This window comes from Lichenostomus cassidix, chromosome 4 (assembly GCF_008360975.1).
Source record: "Lichenostomus cassidix isolate B80296 chromosome 4, HeHo_3.0, whole genome shotgun sequence".
In the NCBI taxonomy this organism is placed as follows: Eukaryota; Metazoa; Chordata; class Aves; order Passeriformes; family Meliphagidae; genus Lichenostomus; species Lichenostomus cassidix.
In genome coordinates, this window is record NC_139484.1 from 64787407 (window position 1) to 64805084 (window position 17678).

A 17678-nucleotide genomic window follows, 5' to 3' on the forward strand; every position below is an offset into this window, starting at 1 on the left:
GAAGGAAGCATTCAATTTTACATCAATAAAGATGAAAGAAAAAAAATCAAAGCAATTTGTACATTCAAAATTTACAGCTTTCACCATTCCCCTGCATGCACTCACCCAGACACTGCACAGTCTGAGTGAAAGAAGTTTGAAAAAGCCTCTATACTTTTGCTTAATAGCTTAATTGAATCCTCTTCACTTTGAAGGAATATTGCAATAACAAGCTCCTCTCATCATCTCGTGCTAAAAGGCATGGCCAACTGGATTAGAAACAGCAAACCAGGCAGTGGCTAGTATTTTTTAAATTCTACAGATGATAAGAATGCCTTTGATTTAGAAACTAGTATTTTTTTCACTATGTTCTTGCCTGTCTGAAAATCAGGCATCATTTTTGATGAGTACACATACAATTTCCTCTACTGAGAAATAGGACTTGCATCTCATCATGCCTGTGGTGTGGAACTAGAAATAGTGCTACAGTCTGACCCTTCAAATGCAGAGATATTTGTGTGACTGCCAGTCTGAACATGGCTTTTGACACCAGTTTAGTGTGCCCAGCACATAATAGCCATTTTAAACTATTATGCAGCACTATAGAATTTTAAAAAGAAAATATTTTTCATTCTCTTCAACACTACATTGATCATTCTTCCAGTTTCCTATAAAGCAACACAGAGACTGAACTTCTCAGGCATTCAGTGGATTCACACAGCTTTCACTACTACATCACAATCATATTAATGAATTATAGATGCCATAACGAATTAAACTGTTCTCAAAAGATTTTTTTCATGGTATTGTATTTATGAAGTCATATTGTTAGAGCATACTTTTCCCTGGTACCAGGCCTGTTGCCTAACAGAAGAACTAATGAGGATTCTGTTTGTTACTGTAAATCAATATATTCCAGGTCTGGACTCCTCTGTTCTAAATAACAGAACTGCAATGCTTTCCATGACTACTCCAAACACCTAGAAATAAGTACACTATTGAACTGAACTCAATAAACAGCTGTTACCTTATTAGTGAGCAACTGTATTTTTCTTTATCATTAAAGGAAACATCTGTCTGTCTAAAATGCAAACGAGCACTGTGGCCTGACATGCTGCAAGCTCTAGTGTGGGCATATTCACTAGAAGTGGTGAGTGTAGGAGAGGAGAAAAAAAAAGCCAAGATTGTCATAGTCTTTATCAGAAGGAGGTTTTTAACGCGATGTGCCGTGTTTCGGGACGTTAGAATGTGCCAAGAGATGCTTAAACTAATTAAATTCACGCTTCTTCTACAGACAAGGGACTAAGGCTGGTTCTGACCTAGATGTTCTGAGCTCACACTTGGAAAACCCCAGCTCTGTGCATTGACTTTGTGGGGGTGCCACCTCCCAAAACAGCTACATCCATTTTGGATACCTGGAGTTAGACAAAGAATTACCCTCTACATTTTTGTGATACATTTTTGCATCACCAAGGAAATTTTTACTGCTGTTAACAACACATCCAAAGCATAAAATGGTTTATTCTTTCCAGACTGGTCTGCAGGAAGATAATATAAAATATAAAACACCAGCAGTTTAGTGGTGGACTTGGCAGTGCCAGGTTAACAATTGGACTCAAAGACCTTAGAGGTATTTTCCAACCTAAATGATTCTATGATTCTATATTACAGTGAGCTGTCTGTTTTAAGAGTTTGAATAGAAATAAATTAAATAAGGTTTAAAACTGGGCAACCAGAAAAGCTTTAAATAAGAGGGTTTGATCATCATGCATAACATAGCATAACATAGCTGAACTTAATCATCTTAAAGGTCTTTTCCAACCTAATAGATACTATAATTCTGTAAGGAACAAAGGACACCTTACTCTGACCATGAACCAGGCTGAGAGCCCAGACTAAATCTTAAGATGGTTCCTGTTGGGTACTTCTACATTTTCAGAAAAACAGTGGTGCAGCACCAGGTCACAGGTTGTCTGATTCTGAACTAAAGCACTCCAGTGTAAAATTTCCACAACAAATGACACATTTTATTTCTAACTTTAAGACATGCTGAGAATTAAATCACATCTGAACAAGAGATTTCCTAAAGCAAAAGGATTCTCTTTGGAGAAGGAGTGAAGATGAATTATTTGAAATACATCACAACTTAATGGTTTGAGTAAAAATTCTAATGAAAAAAGTCCCATATAATGCATCTCAAGAACATATAACAATGTTAGTAGTTAAGTAGTTAAGTTTTTATATAAGAACAATAAAAATGTAAACATAAAAAAGTTACTGAAAGTACACTGCTTTAAACAGGTCATTGATGATCACTCAGTAGCACAATAAACATTTTTAAATATATTTTTTAAAAATTTTCTAAAATATTTTTAAAGTATTTGTCATTTTCTATTCCCACAGGGTTTTCATCTTATTTAAAAAATCACTATGTCTCTGATCACTGAAATTAAGATCATACAACAGTTTCAGATTTTATAGCCCACATATTAATATCCTTGTCTCTCATTCTATGTTATTCTCCTGATTTGATATAATCAAATCAATCAATAAAATAATAACCCAACTAGTAATATCACATTTTTTGTTTTGAATTTGAAACCAATAAATGCTAATGGGAGATGTCCAAATTGCAGATATGGGAGTACGCAGTTAAAAGCTTTGTGAAAAAAAGACAAGCTTAAAAAAATCCCCAAAAAGCATAAAAGCTGTTAAGTGGTTAGGAAAAAAAAAAAAGGTATTTTGAAATCAGACAAATGGGGGAATATTAAAAAAAAACCAAAAACAACAAATCCAAGCCACCTAAGCCAAAATACAAATGCAAATATGTTTCATGTTTTTAAATGGAAAAAAAAATTTAATGACTTGAAAAATTGTGAATTAACATTCACAGTAAGTTAATATTTCGTAAAAATAAATATTGACTTAAATGGCACGTAATGAAACACTTTGCCAGAAAAACCAGAATGGCTGCTCATGTAACAAACACTTGCAAGGATTTCAAGAACATTTAGAAAAGATGACATACTATGATTTTGTGCAAAGACTTTTAAATCTTACGTTTCAGAACTGAGACTCATCCCCAGAAGCAGAGGAAGAGGAAAATCTGCAGACAGACAGGCTACCCTACTACAAATCTTACACCTCCCTCCTGAAGCATCTGCTACTGGCCACACTCAGTGAAAATGGACCAGATGGAAGTTGGATCCAATTCCTCTTAGAAATATCTACGTTCCCTACACTAAAACACTATTCTTTTACTTTCTGATACTACTAGTACTACCTGTTATTTAATTGTGCCACAGTTTCCCCACAGAAGTACACAGATTCCAGTGGATAAAATGCCCATTGCCATGCAAGTAAAGCACAAGATTATTATGGGTTTTGTAATATCCTGTAGAATTTTCCCCTTTTTTTTGTTCATTTTTGAAGCTGGACCCATCAGGATTCCTAATGTGGTAGTATAAAACCACCTCAAGATCCATCATGCCTGCACAGATAGATATTCCCTGCTGTAACTTTAAGCTATCCCTTTTGTGGTTTTGTGATAAAAACAAAGATATTTCAACATTTTAAGCATAAAAATTCAGCTAGCTTGTGAAATGGGTTTTCTCAGCAGCTACATCATGACAAGCAGGAAACTGAACAGATGGCTAATTAAAGATAATAGAATTTTTGCATGTATCCAAAATGTTTGAAAACATCCCAGTCTAAAAGGTGACCTCCAAAAGGGTTTTATAAATGAATATATTTATTTGCATCAAACATCTTACATAAAGGAACAGTGAGAAACCTGCTACATCATGCATGTGCTTTTTGGCTGTGATATTGCAACATATTAAATGTACTTAGTTCTTTCTGTAAGGAATAAATTACTCTGACTTGCTCTGGCTCACTAAGCATGAAGTGTTCAGGTAACAGCTCACCATCTTGTGGATATATGCAAAATACTGCTTTGGTTGCTTGAGGAAAGTGATGATTTTTCTAAGTTACAGCTTGCCTAGAAATTCAATGTTATTTGGCTACTTTGGGAGGCAAAGAGCTACAGATTGGACAACAGCTATGGAGCGTGCAATATGACCTGGGAAGTTTCCTTCTGCTACAGAAACAAAAGCCTTTCTCTGTGAGACAACAATCTGATTCTCCTCTGAAGCAGAATCCAAACTTTATCTTTTCCATGCGGTTCGATTTCTCCAGTATTAGGCTAAGGATAAAAGTTGACTATCTTGCTAGAGTTAATCCATTTAACTGGGTGGGAATTCTGGGCATATACTGTGTGGGAATTGTGGGCAGAATACCAGAGCAAAAGGCATTTATTTGAAAATCCTGGTTAGCTGCTAGAGAAGCAGCATGAGTAAAAACAGTTCATTAACTTATGGAGAAACAGATAAAGGGACATAAGATTTATGCCGAGAATAAAGAAAATCAACACATATAGCAGCAGCACTAAGCATTTTACTTAAAGTATTTGTCTAAAACGACAATGTAATCAAGAAGCTGGGCTCATTAGTATGTCCTCTTGTATGAATCTGAGAGATTATAAGCAGTCTATAAAGTAACAATCATTGCTTCCCTACACACCTTAAAGATGCCTCTAGATTCTTGTGTTGTACCAAAACTGAAGCCACTTCCAAGAAATGAATCATTTGTGATTTACCATGTGACTTGTATCTGAAAAAAAATTTAGGTCACATAACACAATGCTTGTTCCTGGGACAATAAGAACTGTTTCTAACTAATTTAGCTATCTGTAGAAGTGAGATGCATTTACAACTCACCAGCAGAGAAAATCATTAGGTTGATTAGAGTGTTTATTCCTTGAGGAAGACATACAAAACTCCAACAGCCACTGCTATTGAAAAGCAGCTGGGACCAAAAAAATGAATCTTTTGCTTTCATTTGCTGGTGGCTTCTCCTTTTCAGATCACTCATTTATATTTGGCCTGTGGCTGAACCTGCCTCTTTAACTGGGGTCTAGACATGCTGCGAAGAAAAGCTGGGTGTTTGTGGCACAGTGCTGAAGGAACAATAAATTGATGCAAAAGCAGAATTGGTGGATTCACACCAAATTACTCAATAGTTCTATAGACTTGTTAAAATTAATGTGCATGTTGTTGAGATATTATCATTTTTAATGACTTTCTGAGAAGCCCATGTAGTACCAGGTAGACTGAGTAACACGAGTGCTTCTTCAGCTTACAAAATGACAATATGTACAAGAACTGGTATAGGCAGCAATTCTTCTGCAATTCACCAGCATCCTTCTTTCTCACCACATTTCCACATGACTGACATTGCAGTGATGTTTTAAACACTGAAAAGAACTGCAGCAGTCCATCTGAGTTCACTAAGTACCTCTGCACTCTCATCAATTCCATAAATCTATCTTTTAGCTGCTACTGTATGTCTTGATCTCACTTCAGAAGTTTCTCTGCTATCATCTGCCTGCAGGGAACATCGTGTGGAGGTTCTGTGGATTGCATCAGACAGGTAAAAGCTGGCACTTAAATAATTTATGTCAGCAGCACATTTTCAGTGAGGAACTTGGCCAGCAGCAGCAAAACAACATCTTAAGAAAGATCTAGGTAATACAGAAGAAGTCTGAAAAAATTTTGATTACTTGTCAGCGCCACAAAAAATGCAGTGATATTAACACTGATGCCAGTAGCCAATCCATACTAATATTAGATCTGTATCACATGTATTTAATGCTACTTTTCCTGATTTCTGTAAAATGACTTCCAAGTAACTGATTGACTTCTTGCTGTCAACTGCAGAAGCTGCTAGGATGGTATTTGAGTTAAAAGATGAAGAAACACAAAGGGAAAAATGAGACTGCTAGTTGGCAGAATTGATCAGTCACAGGGGAATATACTGTTTCATCAAGAATGCCTCTCTGATGAAGCATCATGAAAATGGAACTTGATTACCTTTCCTGACTTCCACATACAGTATTATATGTGCAAACAATAACTGAAAATCTACTGACTGCTAGTCACACAAAAATGAAGCTTCACACTATTGGGTCAGAGCTTGCTCACAGCTGAACAGCCTCCAGTGCAGGAACAATGAATGCAGTGTTGTGAGTGAAGACTGCAAACATACCTGCAAACTAACACCAAAAACTGTAAGATCTTATTTAGAATTATTTTTTCTTTATTTCCAAGCTAAGGAAGACAAAATGTTGAGCGTTAGCCAAAACTTAGCTATGCTTAATAGGATACTGTCTCCTAGTGTAAATGTTCATAATCACTTCTAAAGCATGTAAAAATTATATTTCTCTTTGATATGCTGTTCAAAGTGAAAACCCTGTTTCCAAAATTAGAAATTCTAATAGGGAAATAAAGATACTTACAAGGGGATGAAGATAGAAGAAAAGATAGTAGTGTGCTATCTTTGGAATGAATATGATCTGATGGGGTGATAATAGGAGATTGATTATATTTCTCATTTTGGAAGAGCTACTATGCATTCCCACTGTTACAAGAGCACCAATTATGTACATGCTTCCTTTCAACAATATTTTTTAAAGAGCTTTATAACGGACGTTAGGATCATTATCCTGACCTGACTGATAAGAAAATCAAGAAATAGAGCACTGAAATAATAACTAACTGAATGTCACCTGGCAGAAAAGCAGAAACACAATATTTCAAGTTTCAGTCCCATATTCTTTTGGCAAGATCTCTCTGATGCTTTAAAATGCACTGTCCAATCAGGTGACTGTTCACAGAATTTACAAAAGCATTGATTGTGCTTTTCTAACAAGCCTGGCCTGTAAGTACCTACTAAATATTACAGCAAGGAGCCATTATTGACTATTAAAACACTCTCCTCTAGCAAAGCCATCCAGTTGTTAATGGCTGGCAGAAGTTCAAAGTTCTTGTTTAAAACAGTCAATCTTTTTGAAATGCCCTTGCAGTGTTGGTCTTTCCCAGCTGTGACATTTATGATAGGAACTAGCAGGATAGGCAGTGATACTTTGCTGTTATCTGGTGTAACCATTCCCCTATGCTTTCACAACACAAGGAATTTCAACACATACAGCTCCAATGGTTCCTGATGTCTGTTACCTCCTTAGCCATTTGGTGACATTACTTCTTTGAAACAAATAATTTTGAGAAAGAACAACCCCAGTAAAATTTTCTGCTAAGAGAAGAAAATGTTCATGAGCTTTATCAGACATGACATCAGTAGCAAAAAATTTTGGCTTTCTCAGAATTACAACAAACAGCCAGTTACTGAACCTAAACATCTGTGTGCCAGGCAGGAACTTCAGCAGGCAGTATGTTCTTTGCCCTCTCACCACCTCTACTTGTCCACTCCACTAAAGGCTGTTTGTTGCTCCTCTACCACTCATCTAACTCAGTTATCCCTGCTACTGCTGCAGAAATTTTCATCCATGCCACAGCTGTCAGATTCTGGGCTTTTCATTCAACTCAGGTAGCAAAAATAATTATAATCAGTGCAGACAATCTACCTGGAAGTGTACAATGCAATATGGGATAGTGCATCATCCAACATTTAATACACAAATGTATCATTGTCTGAATGCAGGCAGGATCTCCACCAAAGAACCACCTCCCTTTTCAGATTTGTACTGGTGGGCCACTTACATTTTTTTTAATGGTCCAATGGTATTTTGCTTAAAAAGTTGCAAGAACATTTAAGAGTCACTCAGAAGTTGTTTTATTTTTAGCATAGGAATGAGTTGAACTTCGAATCCAACAAATGGAATCTATATTTGTAATTAGAAATTATATTTTCAAACATTGATCAAATAAGATAACACTGCTATGTATAAATGATACACACACAAACACACACAGATTATTTATAGGGTCAGGTATTACCCATAATTGCCAAATATATTTTGTCGCTGTTGAGCAGCTAGCAGAGTAATGAATGCATCAGTTCTCAGTGGCAAGAAGGAATGACCTTTATTGTTTTGATTTTATCACATATATAGAGTTCTCAAAAGTCACCCAGATTGGTCAGTCAGAAGCCTTCCCCCAGGCCTGATTTGCCAGGCCTGCACTGCCCAAGTTCTGGGACACTGTTCCAATAACATCCAAACTTTATCTTTATTTACAAAACACAAGAAAACTTCTCATGGGAAAACCTGTGCTAGCCACAATATTTGGAAAGCCAAACCCTATTTCTTTGTACTGAGCTAAACACCCATAGGAGTCCTTTCTGCATGATTGCTACAGCTCAGTTGTTATGACCCTTTCTAGATGACAACAGAAACACAGATGTTCAGCACTACTTCCTATCTCTGCTTTTGTCTGAACTTCTACTGCACCAATTCATGTTCTACTGGACTGTTTGCTACAGCATTACCAAAGATGAGAAACCAGTTATTTCTACATGTTTGCCTTCAAAGTCTCTTTCTATTGCCGCAAATAATAATGCTCTCTGGCTGTCTGGACCAACTTCTCCACAGGAAAAGCAGACTTCATTATTTCTGCTAGTGGCATAAAACTCTTTGAGGACATTCTGTGATCTCCCACCCAACTCAGAGCAGCCACAACAGAAGAGAATCGTGATGACTGAGCTTTTCTTTAAAGAAAAGCCATCTATACAAGAATAAAAAACGTTCATTTATTTTCCTTGAGCACTGGTTTCCTGATTCCTGTTTTTTTCCCAGCCCATTGAATGTTCAATTCCCACTGTACAATACACTCAAAATACAGGAAGGATATGATCAGTGGGCTTGATTTCAAAGGTGCAGAACTACCACTGAATTACATCTGACTGAGTTTAAATGACTCCAGGGCACTTCAGCACCTTGGGATGCATTTACAGATCCAACCATTCAAGCACAAAGACATAACTTCAAATGTATAAAACCATTCCACGTGTCCTTGCTTGTTAAAAGATTCAGACGTACACATGGTATTTCTAGACCTGCTTAAAATGTCAGAAACATATTCATTTCAACTAATTTTGTTTAAAAATGAAACAGTTTTGCAGTCATTCATTACTAACCTGGCTGTTAAAGTTGGAGAAATGACAACAGAGGCAAAAATCTTCACCATAGCCATTTTACAAAGATCAGCTGCAGAGCCTATGAAAGAAAGTGATCTGTTTTTAATCTAAAGCATGTAAAAGGAAAATGTTCTTCTTGGAACTATGGCATAGAAACAAAGTCATCTGAAGATTCTGAATTATAAGAATTTTCAAAACTAGCAGATTCAATTAGTGTAATATGTGAAACAAATTATAGGGTTCATAAATAACAGAGGAAATAATCATATGTTAATTAAAACTAGAAAATAACAATATGATATTATGTGTTAATTAAAGGTGAATTTTTCCATCATGACTATAAGTTGAAAAATTGCTTTCTATAAAAAAAAAGCATGAAATTATCTCACCCTCAGCTTTAATTAAAATTTACCTATTAATCAATTAAAATTTAATGTCACAAAAGGTCAGAACATGGTTTCAGTGCTGCATTTTAATTTGGAGCCTTAATTTTGCATTTTTTCATATTTCCGTGCGTATGTAATGTATGTTCATTATATTATGGTGTTAAGAGCAGTGGTGCATAAAACAGTGCCATGGTACAGAATAGATAACACATTTCTGGTGATCAAGAGGCTGGATGACTCTCCAGTCAGGAGACCTCAATATTGTCATGCACCTAAAGTCTTCTGCTATCGGTTGCTGCAACAGTAATCAAAATGTAAACTAGTTAAATAGTTTTTACTTAAATAGTTTAAATAGTTTTACTTAAATTAGACTATTAGATATAACTATAAAACACATTAAATGCAGTTTAGTATGCTAAATGTGATAAAAGGTTTCACATAATTTAGAAAGTTTTTAGAGTCTTGAAATATTATCTCATTGCTGAAATCTCAAAATTAAAAAATCATTATAGTCCAGAATGAAATTTGTTACAAAATTTGGGCGTACTGAATATTTTAGAGCTGTTAGTCCTTGCTTCACCACACCATCTAAGATTACATTTTGAATAACAATTGCATTATTTTTCATCACATTTGTCCTCTAGTATTATTTGAACTGACAGTGAAATCTGGCAATCTTATTACTGCAGGTACATAGAAGTGTTTCATAGACAGTCCTGTGACAGCCTTGCTCCTGCTCTTAGGACAGATGGACATTACAAGTGCTGCTCAGAGGGCTGTGTCTCTTTATTGATGCTACACTGCGTGCTCTGAAGGATGCACAGAATGAGAATTAGAATTAAAATACTAGATCTGTAGGTATTCTTGCAGAGACAGTACTTAAGAAATGTCAAACATGGCAGAAATACTTAAGTCATTTTAAAAATGAAACATTAAAATGAATAACATTTGGAGAGGCAAGCGATATTTTCAAAAGGAAAATTCAAATCACTTTATAAGGAGCACACTCTCACCATGTCTAGAAAGCACGTTTTCCTTGCCTGTAAATTGTACACTTCCAGTATAACTTAAGGAAGAGTTATGATCCCATCAGCATCATACAACTAAAAAAATAATTCTAAGAGACAGCTTGGTAGGGGGGATCTCAGTCTTGGGCTGACAGCTCAGGTTTTTTTCCTTTGGGTAGCTAAATTCTGTACATACTGAACCCCAAGTGACTTAAACAGAGTATGTTAATTCATCAGATTAACTAAAATGTGAGCACCTAATGTTGACTTCTGCATTTCCAATCTATATGTTAAGTATTTTTCTGTGGAAAAAACCACCTTTTTTCTTGCTCTCCACAGAATTAAGTTTGAGAGTTTCTGCAAAGAATGAGCTGGATTTCAAAATAAATAATAACAATGCACAATTATTGTAACATTCTATATTTCTTAAAGTAAAGCTATCTGGCAAATTTAAAGCTAGAATCTGTAAGAAGCCTAATCACAGAAACCCTTCTGGAGTAACTAATTATAAAACCTAGAAAGGAAAGTGTTTAAAGAAACAATGCATCTGAAGAACTGAATTCTAGATATTATCTCTAAACACAGTTTGTAAAAATACCTACATTTAACTATCACAGAGCACTCCAGTGTATTAGAACACTTATACTGTTGTTGTTATTAATATTATCATTATATGATTCTGTTTACTGGCAATTTCCAAGGCAGATAGAACATATAATTTTAACTTCTTTTTCACAGTAAAACTCACGCCTACTCTAGTAGACTACTAGAATATTCATTCTTCTGAGATTATCCAAATTGTTGCCCACTAAAGCCTAGCAGAGGTAGAGACAGGTGGGTAAAAAGGAAGGCAGGGAGGCAGTTCCTTACCTTGAACAACAAAATTGACAGCTTGTCTCTCTGCTTGAGTGCGTAGCTTGTAATCCTGTGCATTGATATTGGCCAGTGGCCTTTTGCGTCCCATTATGGAAACCACATAGCCTTGTAGGATTTAAATAAAAGTTAGTATCATGTGATATAGAGTGATTAAAATTAAATTTCAAAAATTCTTTTTGAAGATAATACAGTTATTTGCAATTATGTGCCTGAGTCAATTTCATATTTTGTCCTCTGAAAACAGTCTGAGCTTACTTAAAACTGAAATGCTAACTGTATTTTTTGGTTTAAGAATTATTTAATTCAGAGAATTGGTACATGTTATACAAAAAAAAATTTTGTTCTTTAAAGCTGTTAAATTTTCATTAGGAATGTCTACTGATAAACCAGCAAACTCCCTCTGGGGGAGATGAAACTATAAATACCTAGCAGAATTAGCTATCTATTAGCAACCGTAATTAGAGTTTTCCACACAATGAATAGTTTACTTGGGAATAGTAAAGAAAAATCAATTTGTAGAGTAATTAGATCAGTAATGAATATTTCCCAAAAATATAAAATAGCTTTTTGGGGGAGAAAAAAAGTTGGGGTTTTTTTCCATTTTCTTTATGTAGTATTTCTGTGTTCCTTTCACAGCCAAACCTCCTTAACTCTAGTGAGGTGGGATTTTTTTAGTTTAAAAGAAACATAAAAACACAGTTAAAGCTTTATGTTAGGCCTAATGACGTATTTTGCTAAAAAAACCACTATTTTGGAGGGCAAGTGAGAGGAGTTGAGAGAGGAAAAGTGATGTGAGGATCCTCTTGTCAAAATAACACACGCAAAACTTAGCTTATCTTCAAAAATAAACTTCTATTCTTATTTTAAGGAAAATGAAAAATCATCCATGTTAAAAATACATCTTGAAAAAATCTTTCTTTATACTTCAGATCACCTTGACTACCCAAGAATTGTTCTTGGAAACCATGGAAGTTCACAATGACACAGTTTCATCTCCTCTGCTATGCAAACACAAGTGTGAGGAGACCTCTTCAGACAAAAAGTCACCACCTTATTACACATACCCAGACTCGTGTGCAGAGGATGAATTAATACAGCTTTCTGTAAATTAGTGTATTTCCAGGAGTACTGATACCAAAAGTACAGTTTTGAAACAAGGAACTGAAACATCTGGAAGTTAGGATATTCTTTAGCAAATCAGTCTTCCCAATTTAACTAACATTTTCCATGAAAAATGGTATTTAAAGGTGGAATTCTTGAAACATTGTATTCTTAGGTAAAATTGGAATTGCTGTAAGAGCCTTATTCTTGTGAGGTGTGACTCCCTAGGAGAATCACCCCCACAATACTCATAACTGAGCAACATCCCCAAACAAACACCATCATTCATATAACAGCAGCAGAGTAGGTCAATGATTAATCTCTAAATACATGCCTGAATGAGGCCTTAATGCATTATTTTTAATATATCAAAATTTCATCAAAGAACAACAGCAATATAATAATATATACACTAACAAATATCTTCCTCATAAAATAATTATTTATATGCTTCTTGTGTCTACATGGAGTATCAGACATTCATAACACCTAAATAATATTAGTCAGGTGGGTGCTGCTCACCTTTGACCTGCAGATAAATAAAGAAAAATTACCTTGTAATGAGCTCAATAGGCTGGAATGTTTTTGTTGCAAAGTTAGGATCTGATGTGGATTAACAGGAAAAATATTAAACAATACTGATCTGCTGCAGATTTCTAGAGCTTGTACAGCCTGAACAGATTGCTCTTCTACCATTAATGGTTAAAAATGGTTGATAGACAGGAGTGCAAGGAGGGGTGAGAAGTAATTAGACAAGTGTGCTCTGATGACTTTAGAACATTAGTCATGACATTCTTGTCTACTGAACTCAGAAACCAGATTCTCTACCACAGAAATCTGTTTATAGAAACTCATTCACTTTTAAAATAAGAATGCTAAGTTATTTTAAATAGATCATAAATATATAATTGTGTAATATTTTGCCAGGTATGTTACATTGGGCTTAATTACAGCTAAAAATGGGTGTCCAATAACTTCCCTTTTCCTGAACAACATTAATGAATGAAGGAATGCAACTGTGTGACACATTGAAAGTTCATATTTCCAGTAGATTTTTAGGTCCTTCAAAGCACAAAAATGAATACTACCCATTTTCACTACTAAAATTCAATTATATGTTTCTATCATGACACTCACCCATACAGTGATGGGTAATATTATATTGCAAATTTACTGTTTACTTCTAAAAAATGCCTTAGTACTGCATGCTCCATTAAGAAACAAAAGAACTCAATTTTGACAGTTCTGCTAATTAGCTTTCAAAAGACAATATTTCAAGCAGCTATGTTTTCTCTCCTCAAATTACTGCACTCCTAGGATTCACTAAATATAAATGAATATGTAGACTAACAACAAACTCAATGTAAGAAGAGTTTGCAGCTGCTGGTTCCAGAAGCAATCTGCACACATCTGTCATCACAGCTACCACCTGAACTTCAAGAACATAAATTCTGATTGATGCAAAGAAAAAATATAAGTTTAAAAAAACTGGCTGTGTAAATTGACTGAACTTCCACGGTCCAGCAGCCATGTACCCAATTTATTAAGTAGAAGATTCCTTGGGCGTTTTTGTGTTGGAGCACATTACACATCAAAATGATGCAGTGTAACTTGACATTAAGTGGGGTTCACTCTGAGAACAGATGTCTTATTCTGTTAGTATCTTTCTGAGAAAAAGCAGACAGACTTAACCAGCTCCTTTTAGGGATAAAAAAGAAAAAAACCCCAAACTTGATTCACCAAGAAAGGATATTGCATCTTTTTTTGTTGTCCAGTAACAATCTGAATTTGGGTCAAGCTGAATCTTTGTCTTCACCACAGTCACAGAGTGCTGATCAGTAAACATAATATGGTCATAGATTTTGGATTACCTTTATTTCGGCACTGTTCAATGGTTTTCTTTGTAAATTCATGCACTTTCTTGTATTTTTGCATAAAACTCTCTATAAATTGACCAGCTTGAACAGGAGTAATTCCCAAACAGTCAGCAAGACGTTCTTTACCTGGTGGTAACAGAAATTATCTCTATTATGCAATAAAGCAGAACAGAAAACCACTACAGACAATAGCACTGTTACATGCCCAATTAGTGGAATTAGTTAACTTTACTTACTTCTGAGAAAGAGGATGGATCTGATACACTAAAATCATATTGGAAAAAAATAAATGTTTAACTCTGAGCCTGAATGTTTTACTGAAGTTACTGGATTAAGCATATAATTAATAAGAGGTATACAAGAAGTATGCAATTAAGAAATTCCTAGTTATAATTCATACCTATAATGTAGTTGAAATCTCTTTTGTTCACAGAGTAATGCTGTTGCTTTAAGTATCATTTTACTAGTTCAGTGTTGCAATCTCCAAACTTTGAAGAGCAGATAAAAATTTGAATTAATTTTAAACCAACACAAATATAAATGTCTATAAATGAAGATCTAAAAAAGGATGGAGATGTTTATGGTTGAGTTTAGCTAGAAGCCAAACTCAGTTTAGCCAAATTCAGTTTAGCCTGAATTTAAGAAAGGATGTTTGGAGTCTGAATCCCACAGATTTCAGACTGAGACTCCTCAATGTCAGTAGAAATCAGGGTCCAAGTTTTGAGATAAAAGGGTTGGAAAAAGAAAAAAAAAATGGAAAAAGAAAAAACAGAAAAAGTGTTTCAACAGAGAGAGAAAGGAATCACAGCTTTTGGATAGGATATAGGCACACAATATACATTATGTTGGATCTAAGAGCATTTAGAAGAAAAGGTGGAAAAAACCTGAAGATATTCCAGACTGTGAAAATATAAACTAAGAGCTACAGTTTAAACCCACTTATAAAACAAACAGTTCCAGTAAAAATAAAACATACAGCAACATTAGTCATATGAAGTCTGAAAGACAGATATATTTATGTCAGCTGCACAGCAACCCAGAACCAGCACTGTGTCTGCAAAGAACATAAGCTGAGAGGCAACATCTCAAGGCACCAAAGGCACAGAATAGTCATTGTCACGGTAAGACTGTCAAGAGAAATTATCTAGCACTTTTAAAAGAGAGAGGATTTCAGCCATCTAAATGCCATCACTGTCAGGCTGATGTGCATTTCAGAACAATTCTTGTAGCATTTTGTTCTCAGTCACGCCAGGATTTGCACTGAGCTGCAGGAACACCAGTCTGGACAAAGTGCTAGAGGAAGAAATTCACACAGACATCCAGGACATTTGCTGAGCTATTATAGCTCTGTACCTTTTTTTTTTTTTTTTTTTTTTTACATCTAATTGATTTGGGTTTTCTTCCTGGGTCAGCAAATGACAAACCTATCTGCTACAGCATGCATTGCTACCAGCTAGGAGACTACTGTACCTTCCTTAGAGAACTGTAACATCTAAGTTCATCCATGTTATCCATTTAAAGAACTATTAATATACAGAAAAATTGCATAAAATACTAGGAAAATTAAAGCACAATATTAGCAAGGATATCTGAAAGGTCCTAGGGAAATGCAGTTGCCAGGAAGCAAAAAGAGGGGAATGCACAGCCACATAATTGTGTCAGATCATGTTCCACAATGCAGGAGCATAGGCCATGTGAGGCAAAGCCCAGGAGTGGACTAAACCTTCACTGAGCACTCTTCTTGAGTTATCTGTGTCAGGGGCATTACTAGCAGCAGCCTATGAGTTGCAGTGCTCTCCATTCTGCAATATCACCTTTCAAAATTGAAAATAGCTTAGTTTTCATTTAAACACTTTGATAGTCCTCTGTGTCAATTCAGGGCTTGAATTCCTTATTTCACAGATGTTTAAGTTGCCTGTGTTTTAGTTCTACAAGAGGACTGAGGCAGAAGCAGGTGAATTGAACTGCTCCAAACCCAGTAAAAACATTCATAGAATGTCCTGAGTTGGAAAGGACCTGCAAGGATCAATTCCTGGCCATGCACAGGAGACCCCAAGAGTCACACCATGTGCCTGAGAGCATTGTCCAAATGCTTCTTGAACTCTGTCAGGCTTGGTGCTGTGACCACTGCCCTGGGGAGCCTGGAACAGTGCCCAACCACCCTCTGGGTGAAAAACTTTTTCTTAGTAACCAACCTTCTTCTTTCTTTATTATCCCCTAGAATTACAGAAAAGACCTTGAAAACATGAAACAAGTGTAACCTAAAGCTAAGAAAACAAAAAGAAAAAAAAGATTACTATTTACTACATGAAAAGTTTTTATTAACTCCTGTAAGCATGATACAGGCAAGCTCCTCAGGGAACATTTCTGTAGTTTTCAACCCAAAAAGAAGCATTATTCACACTCTTTGGTTGTATCAAAATGTCTCCTTAATGAAAAGTGAGCTGTCTTTTGAAGGGAGATAAACTGTGGGTGGAATTCAGTCCATCAATTTCAGGTATCTAACAACTACTTTTTGTCAGCCCAGTTTCCATCTAAATGGTTTAATGATATCATTTAATGTCTTAATTAGGATCTGATCACACTTCTAATGAACTGGAAACTTCTTATTATCATTGAGGTGATCCAACTGCCCTTGCTTGAGAGAGAGAGAAACACAAAGCAAACAAGTAAATGGAGATACTGAAATCAAGTACTGCTACACTGAAATATTTTGTGCCAGGTTCACAGCAAGTGAGGGAGTGCCAATACTGTGCTTAAATATAAACATGAAAGTTCTCTTTAGCATGAGGAGACAGACATAGGCTCCACTGAGCCTCAGAAACTGAGGCATTTCTCACTATATACAGAACTACAGGGCATTCCACTGGTGGTGATTTTTCTGATGATGTGTGGCAGAGAAGAGATAGGAAATGTGTAGCATTTGCATGGACCAAGGGGCAGGGGAGATAAAGCTGGCATTTTGTAAAATAACCCAGTGAGAGAGAAAGTCAGTCAGCTGTACACTGAAACTAATTCACCAGAGCTTGTGGACTGGTGATATAAAACATCTGTCTCCCCAGAAAAGGTAATTCTAAGCACGTATGAAGCAGAAAGAGAGTGGGGCATCATTTAGGAAATAGTAGGCAGTTTTGGAAAGCATGCAGAACATCTTTACTTATCTAGAACCTAGTTAGGACTTAGGCAGAATGGGTAACAGTGGATTTTTGAAAGTTTTCTGCAGTTGTGAAGAAATGGCAGCAAACATTAAGACTCAAAGTAAGGAAACACTTTTATACTGTGAGGGTAAGCAAGCACTGGCACAGGTTGCCTGGGGAGGCTGTGAAGCCTTGAAGAGCCTTTTCCCAGCCTTGAAGACATTGAAAAGTTGGACACAGTCCTGGGCAAACACCTCAAGGTGTCCCTGCTTGAACAGGGAGCTGGATCTGATGACCTCCAGACATCCCTTCCAACCTCTGCCA

At 35.9% G+C, this 17678-nt stretch overlaps 1 protein-coding gene across 5 annotated transcripts in view; it reads right to left on the reverse strand.

Annotated features, from left to right (window-relative positions):
• POLN (DNA polymerase nu) overlaps positions 1-17678 on the reverse strand; it is an 87189-nt gene that overhangs the window by 20518 nt on the left and 48993 nt on the right. For 4 of the 5 annotated variants that reach the window (XR_014851906.1, XM_085059638.1, XM_085059639.1 and 1 more), the window contains 3 exons: positions 14212-14343; positions 11234-11344; positions 8971-9049 (listed from right to left, as the gene is read on the reverse strand). Coding sequence is in view for 4 of the 5 variants with exons in the window: in XM_085059638.1 (XP_084915764.1) it covers positions 8971-9049; positions 11234-11344; positions 14212-14343 (322 nt within the window). In the remaining variant the exon portion in view is untranslated. Of the gene's footprint in view, positions 1-6398; positions 7126-8970; positions 9050-11233; positions 11345-14211; positions 14344-17678 lie in introns of those variants that run through there. The other variant, XM_085059640.1, reaches the window with a different exon arrangement.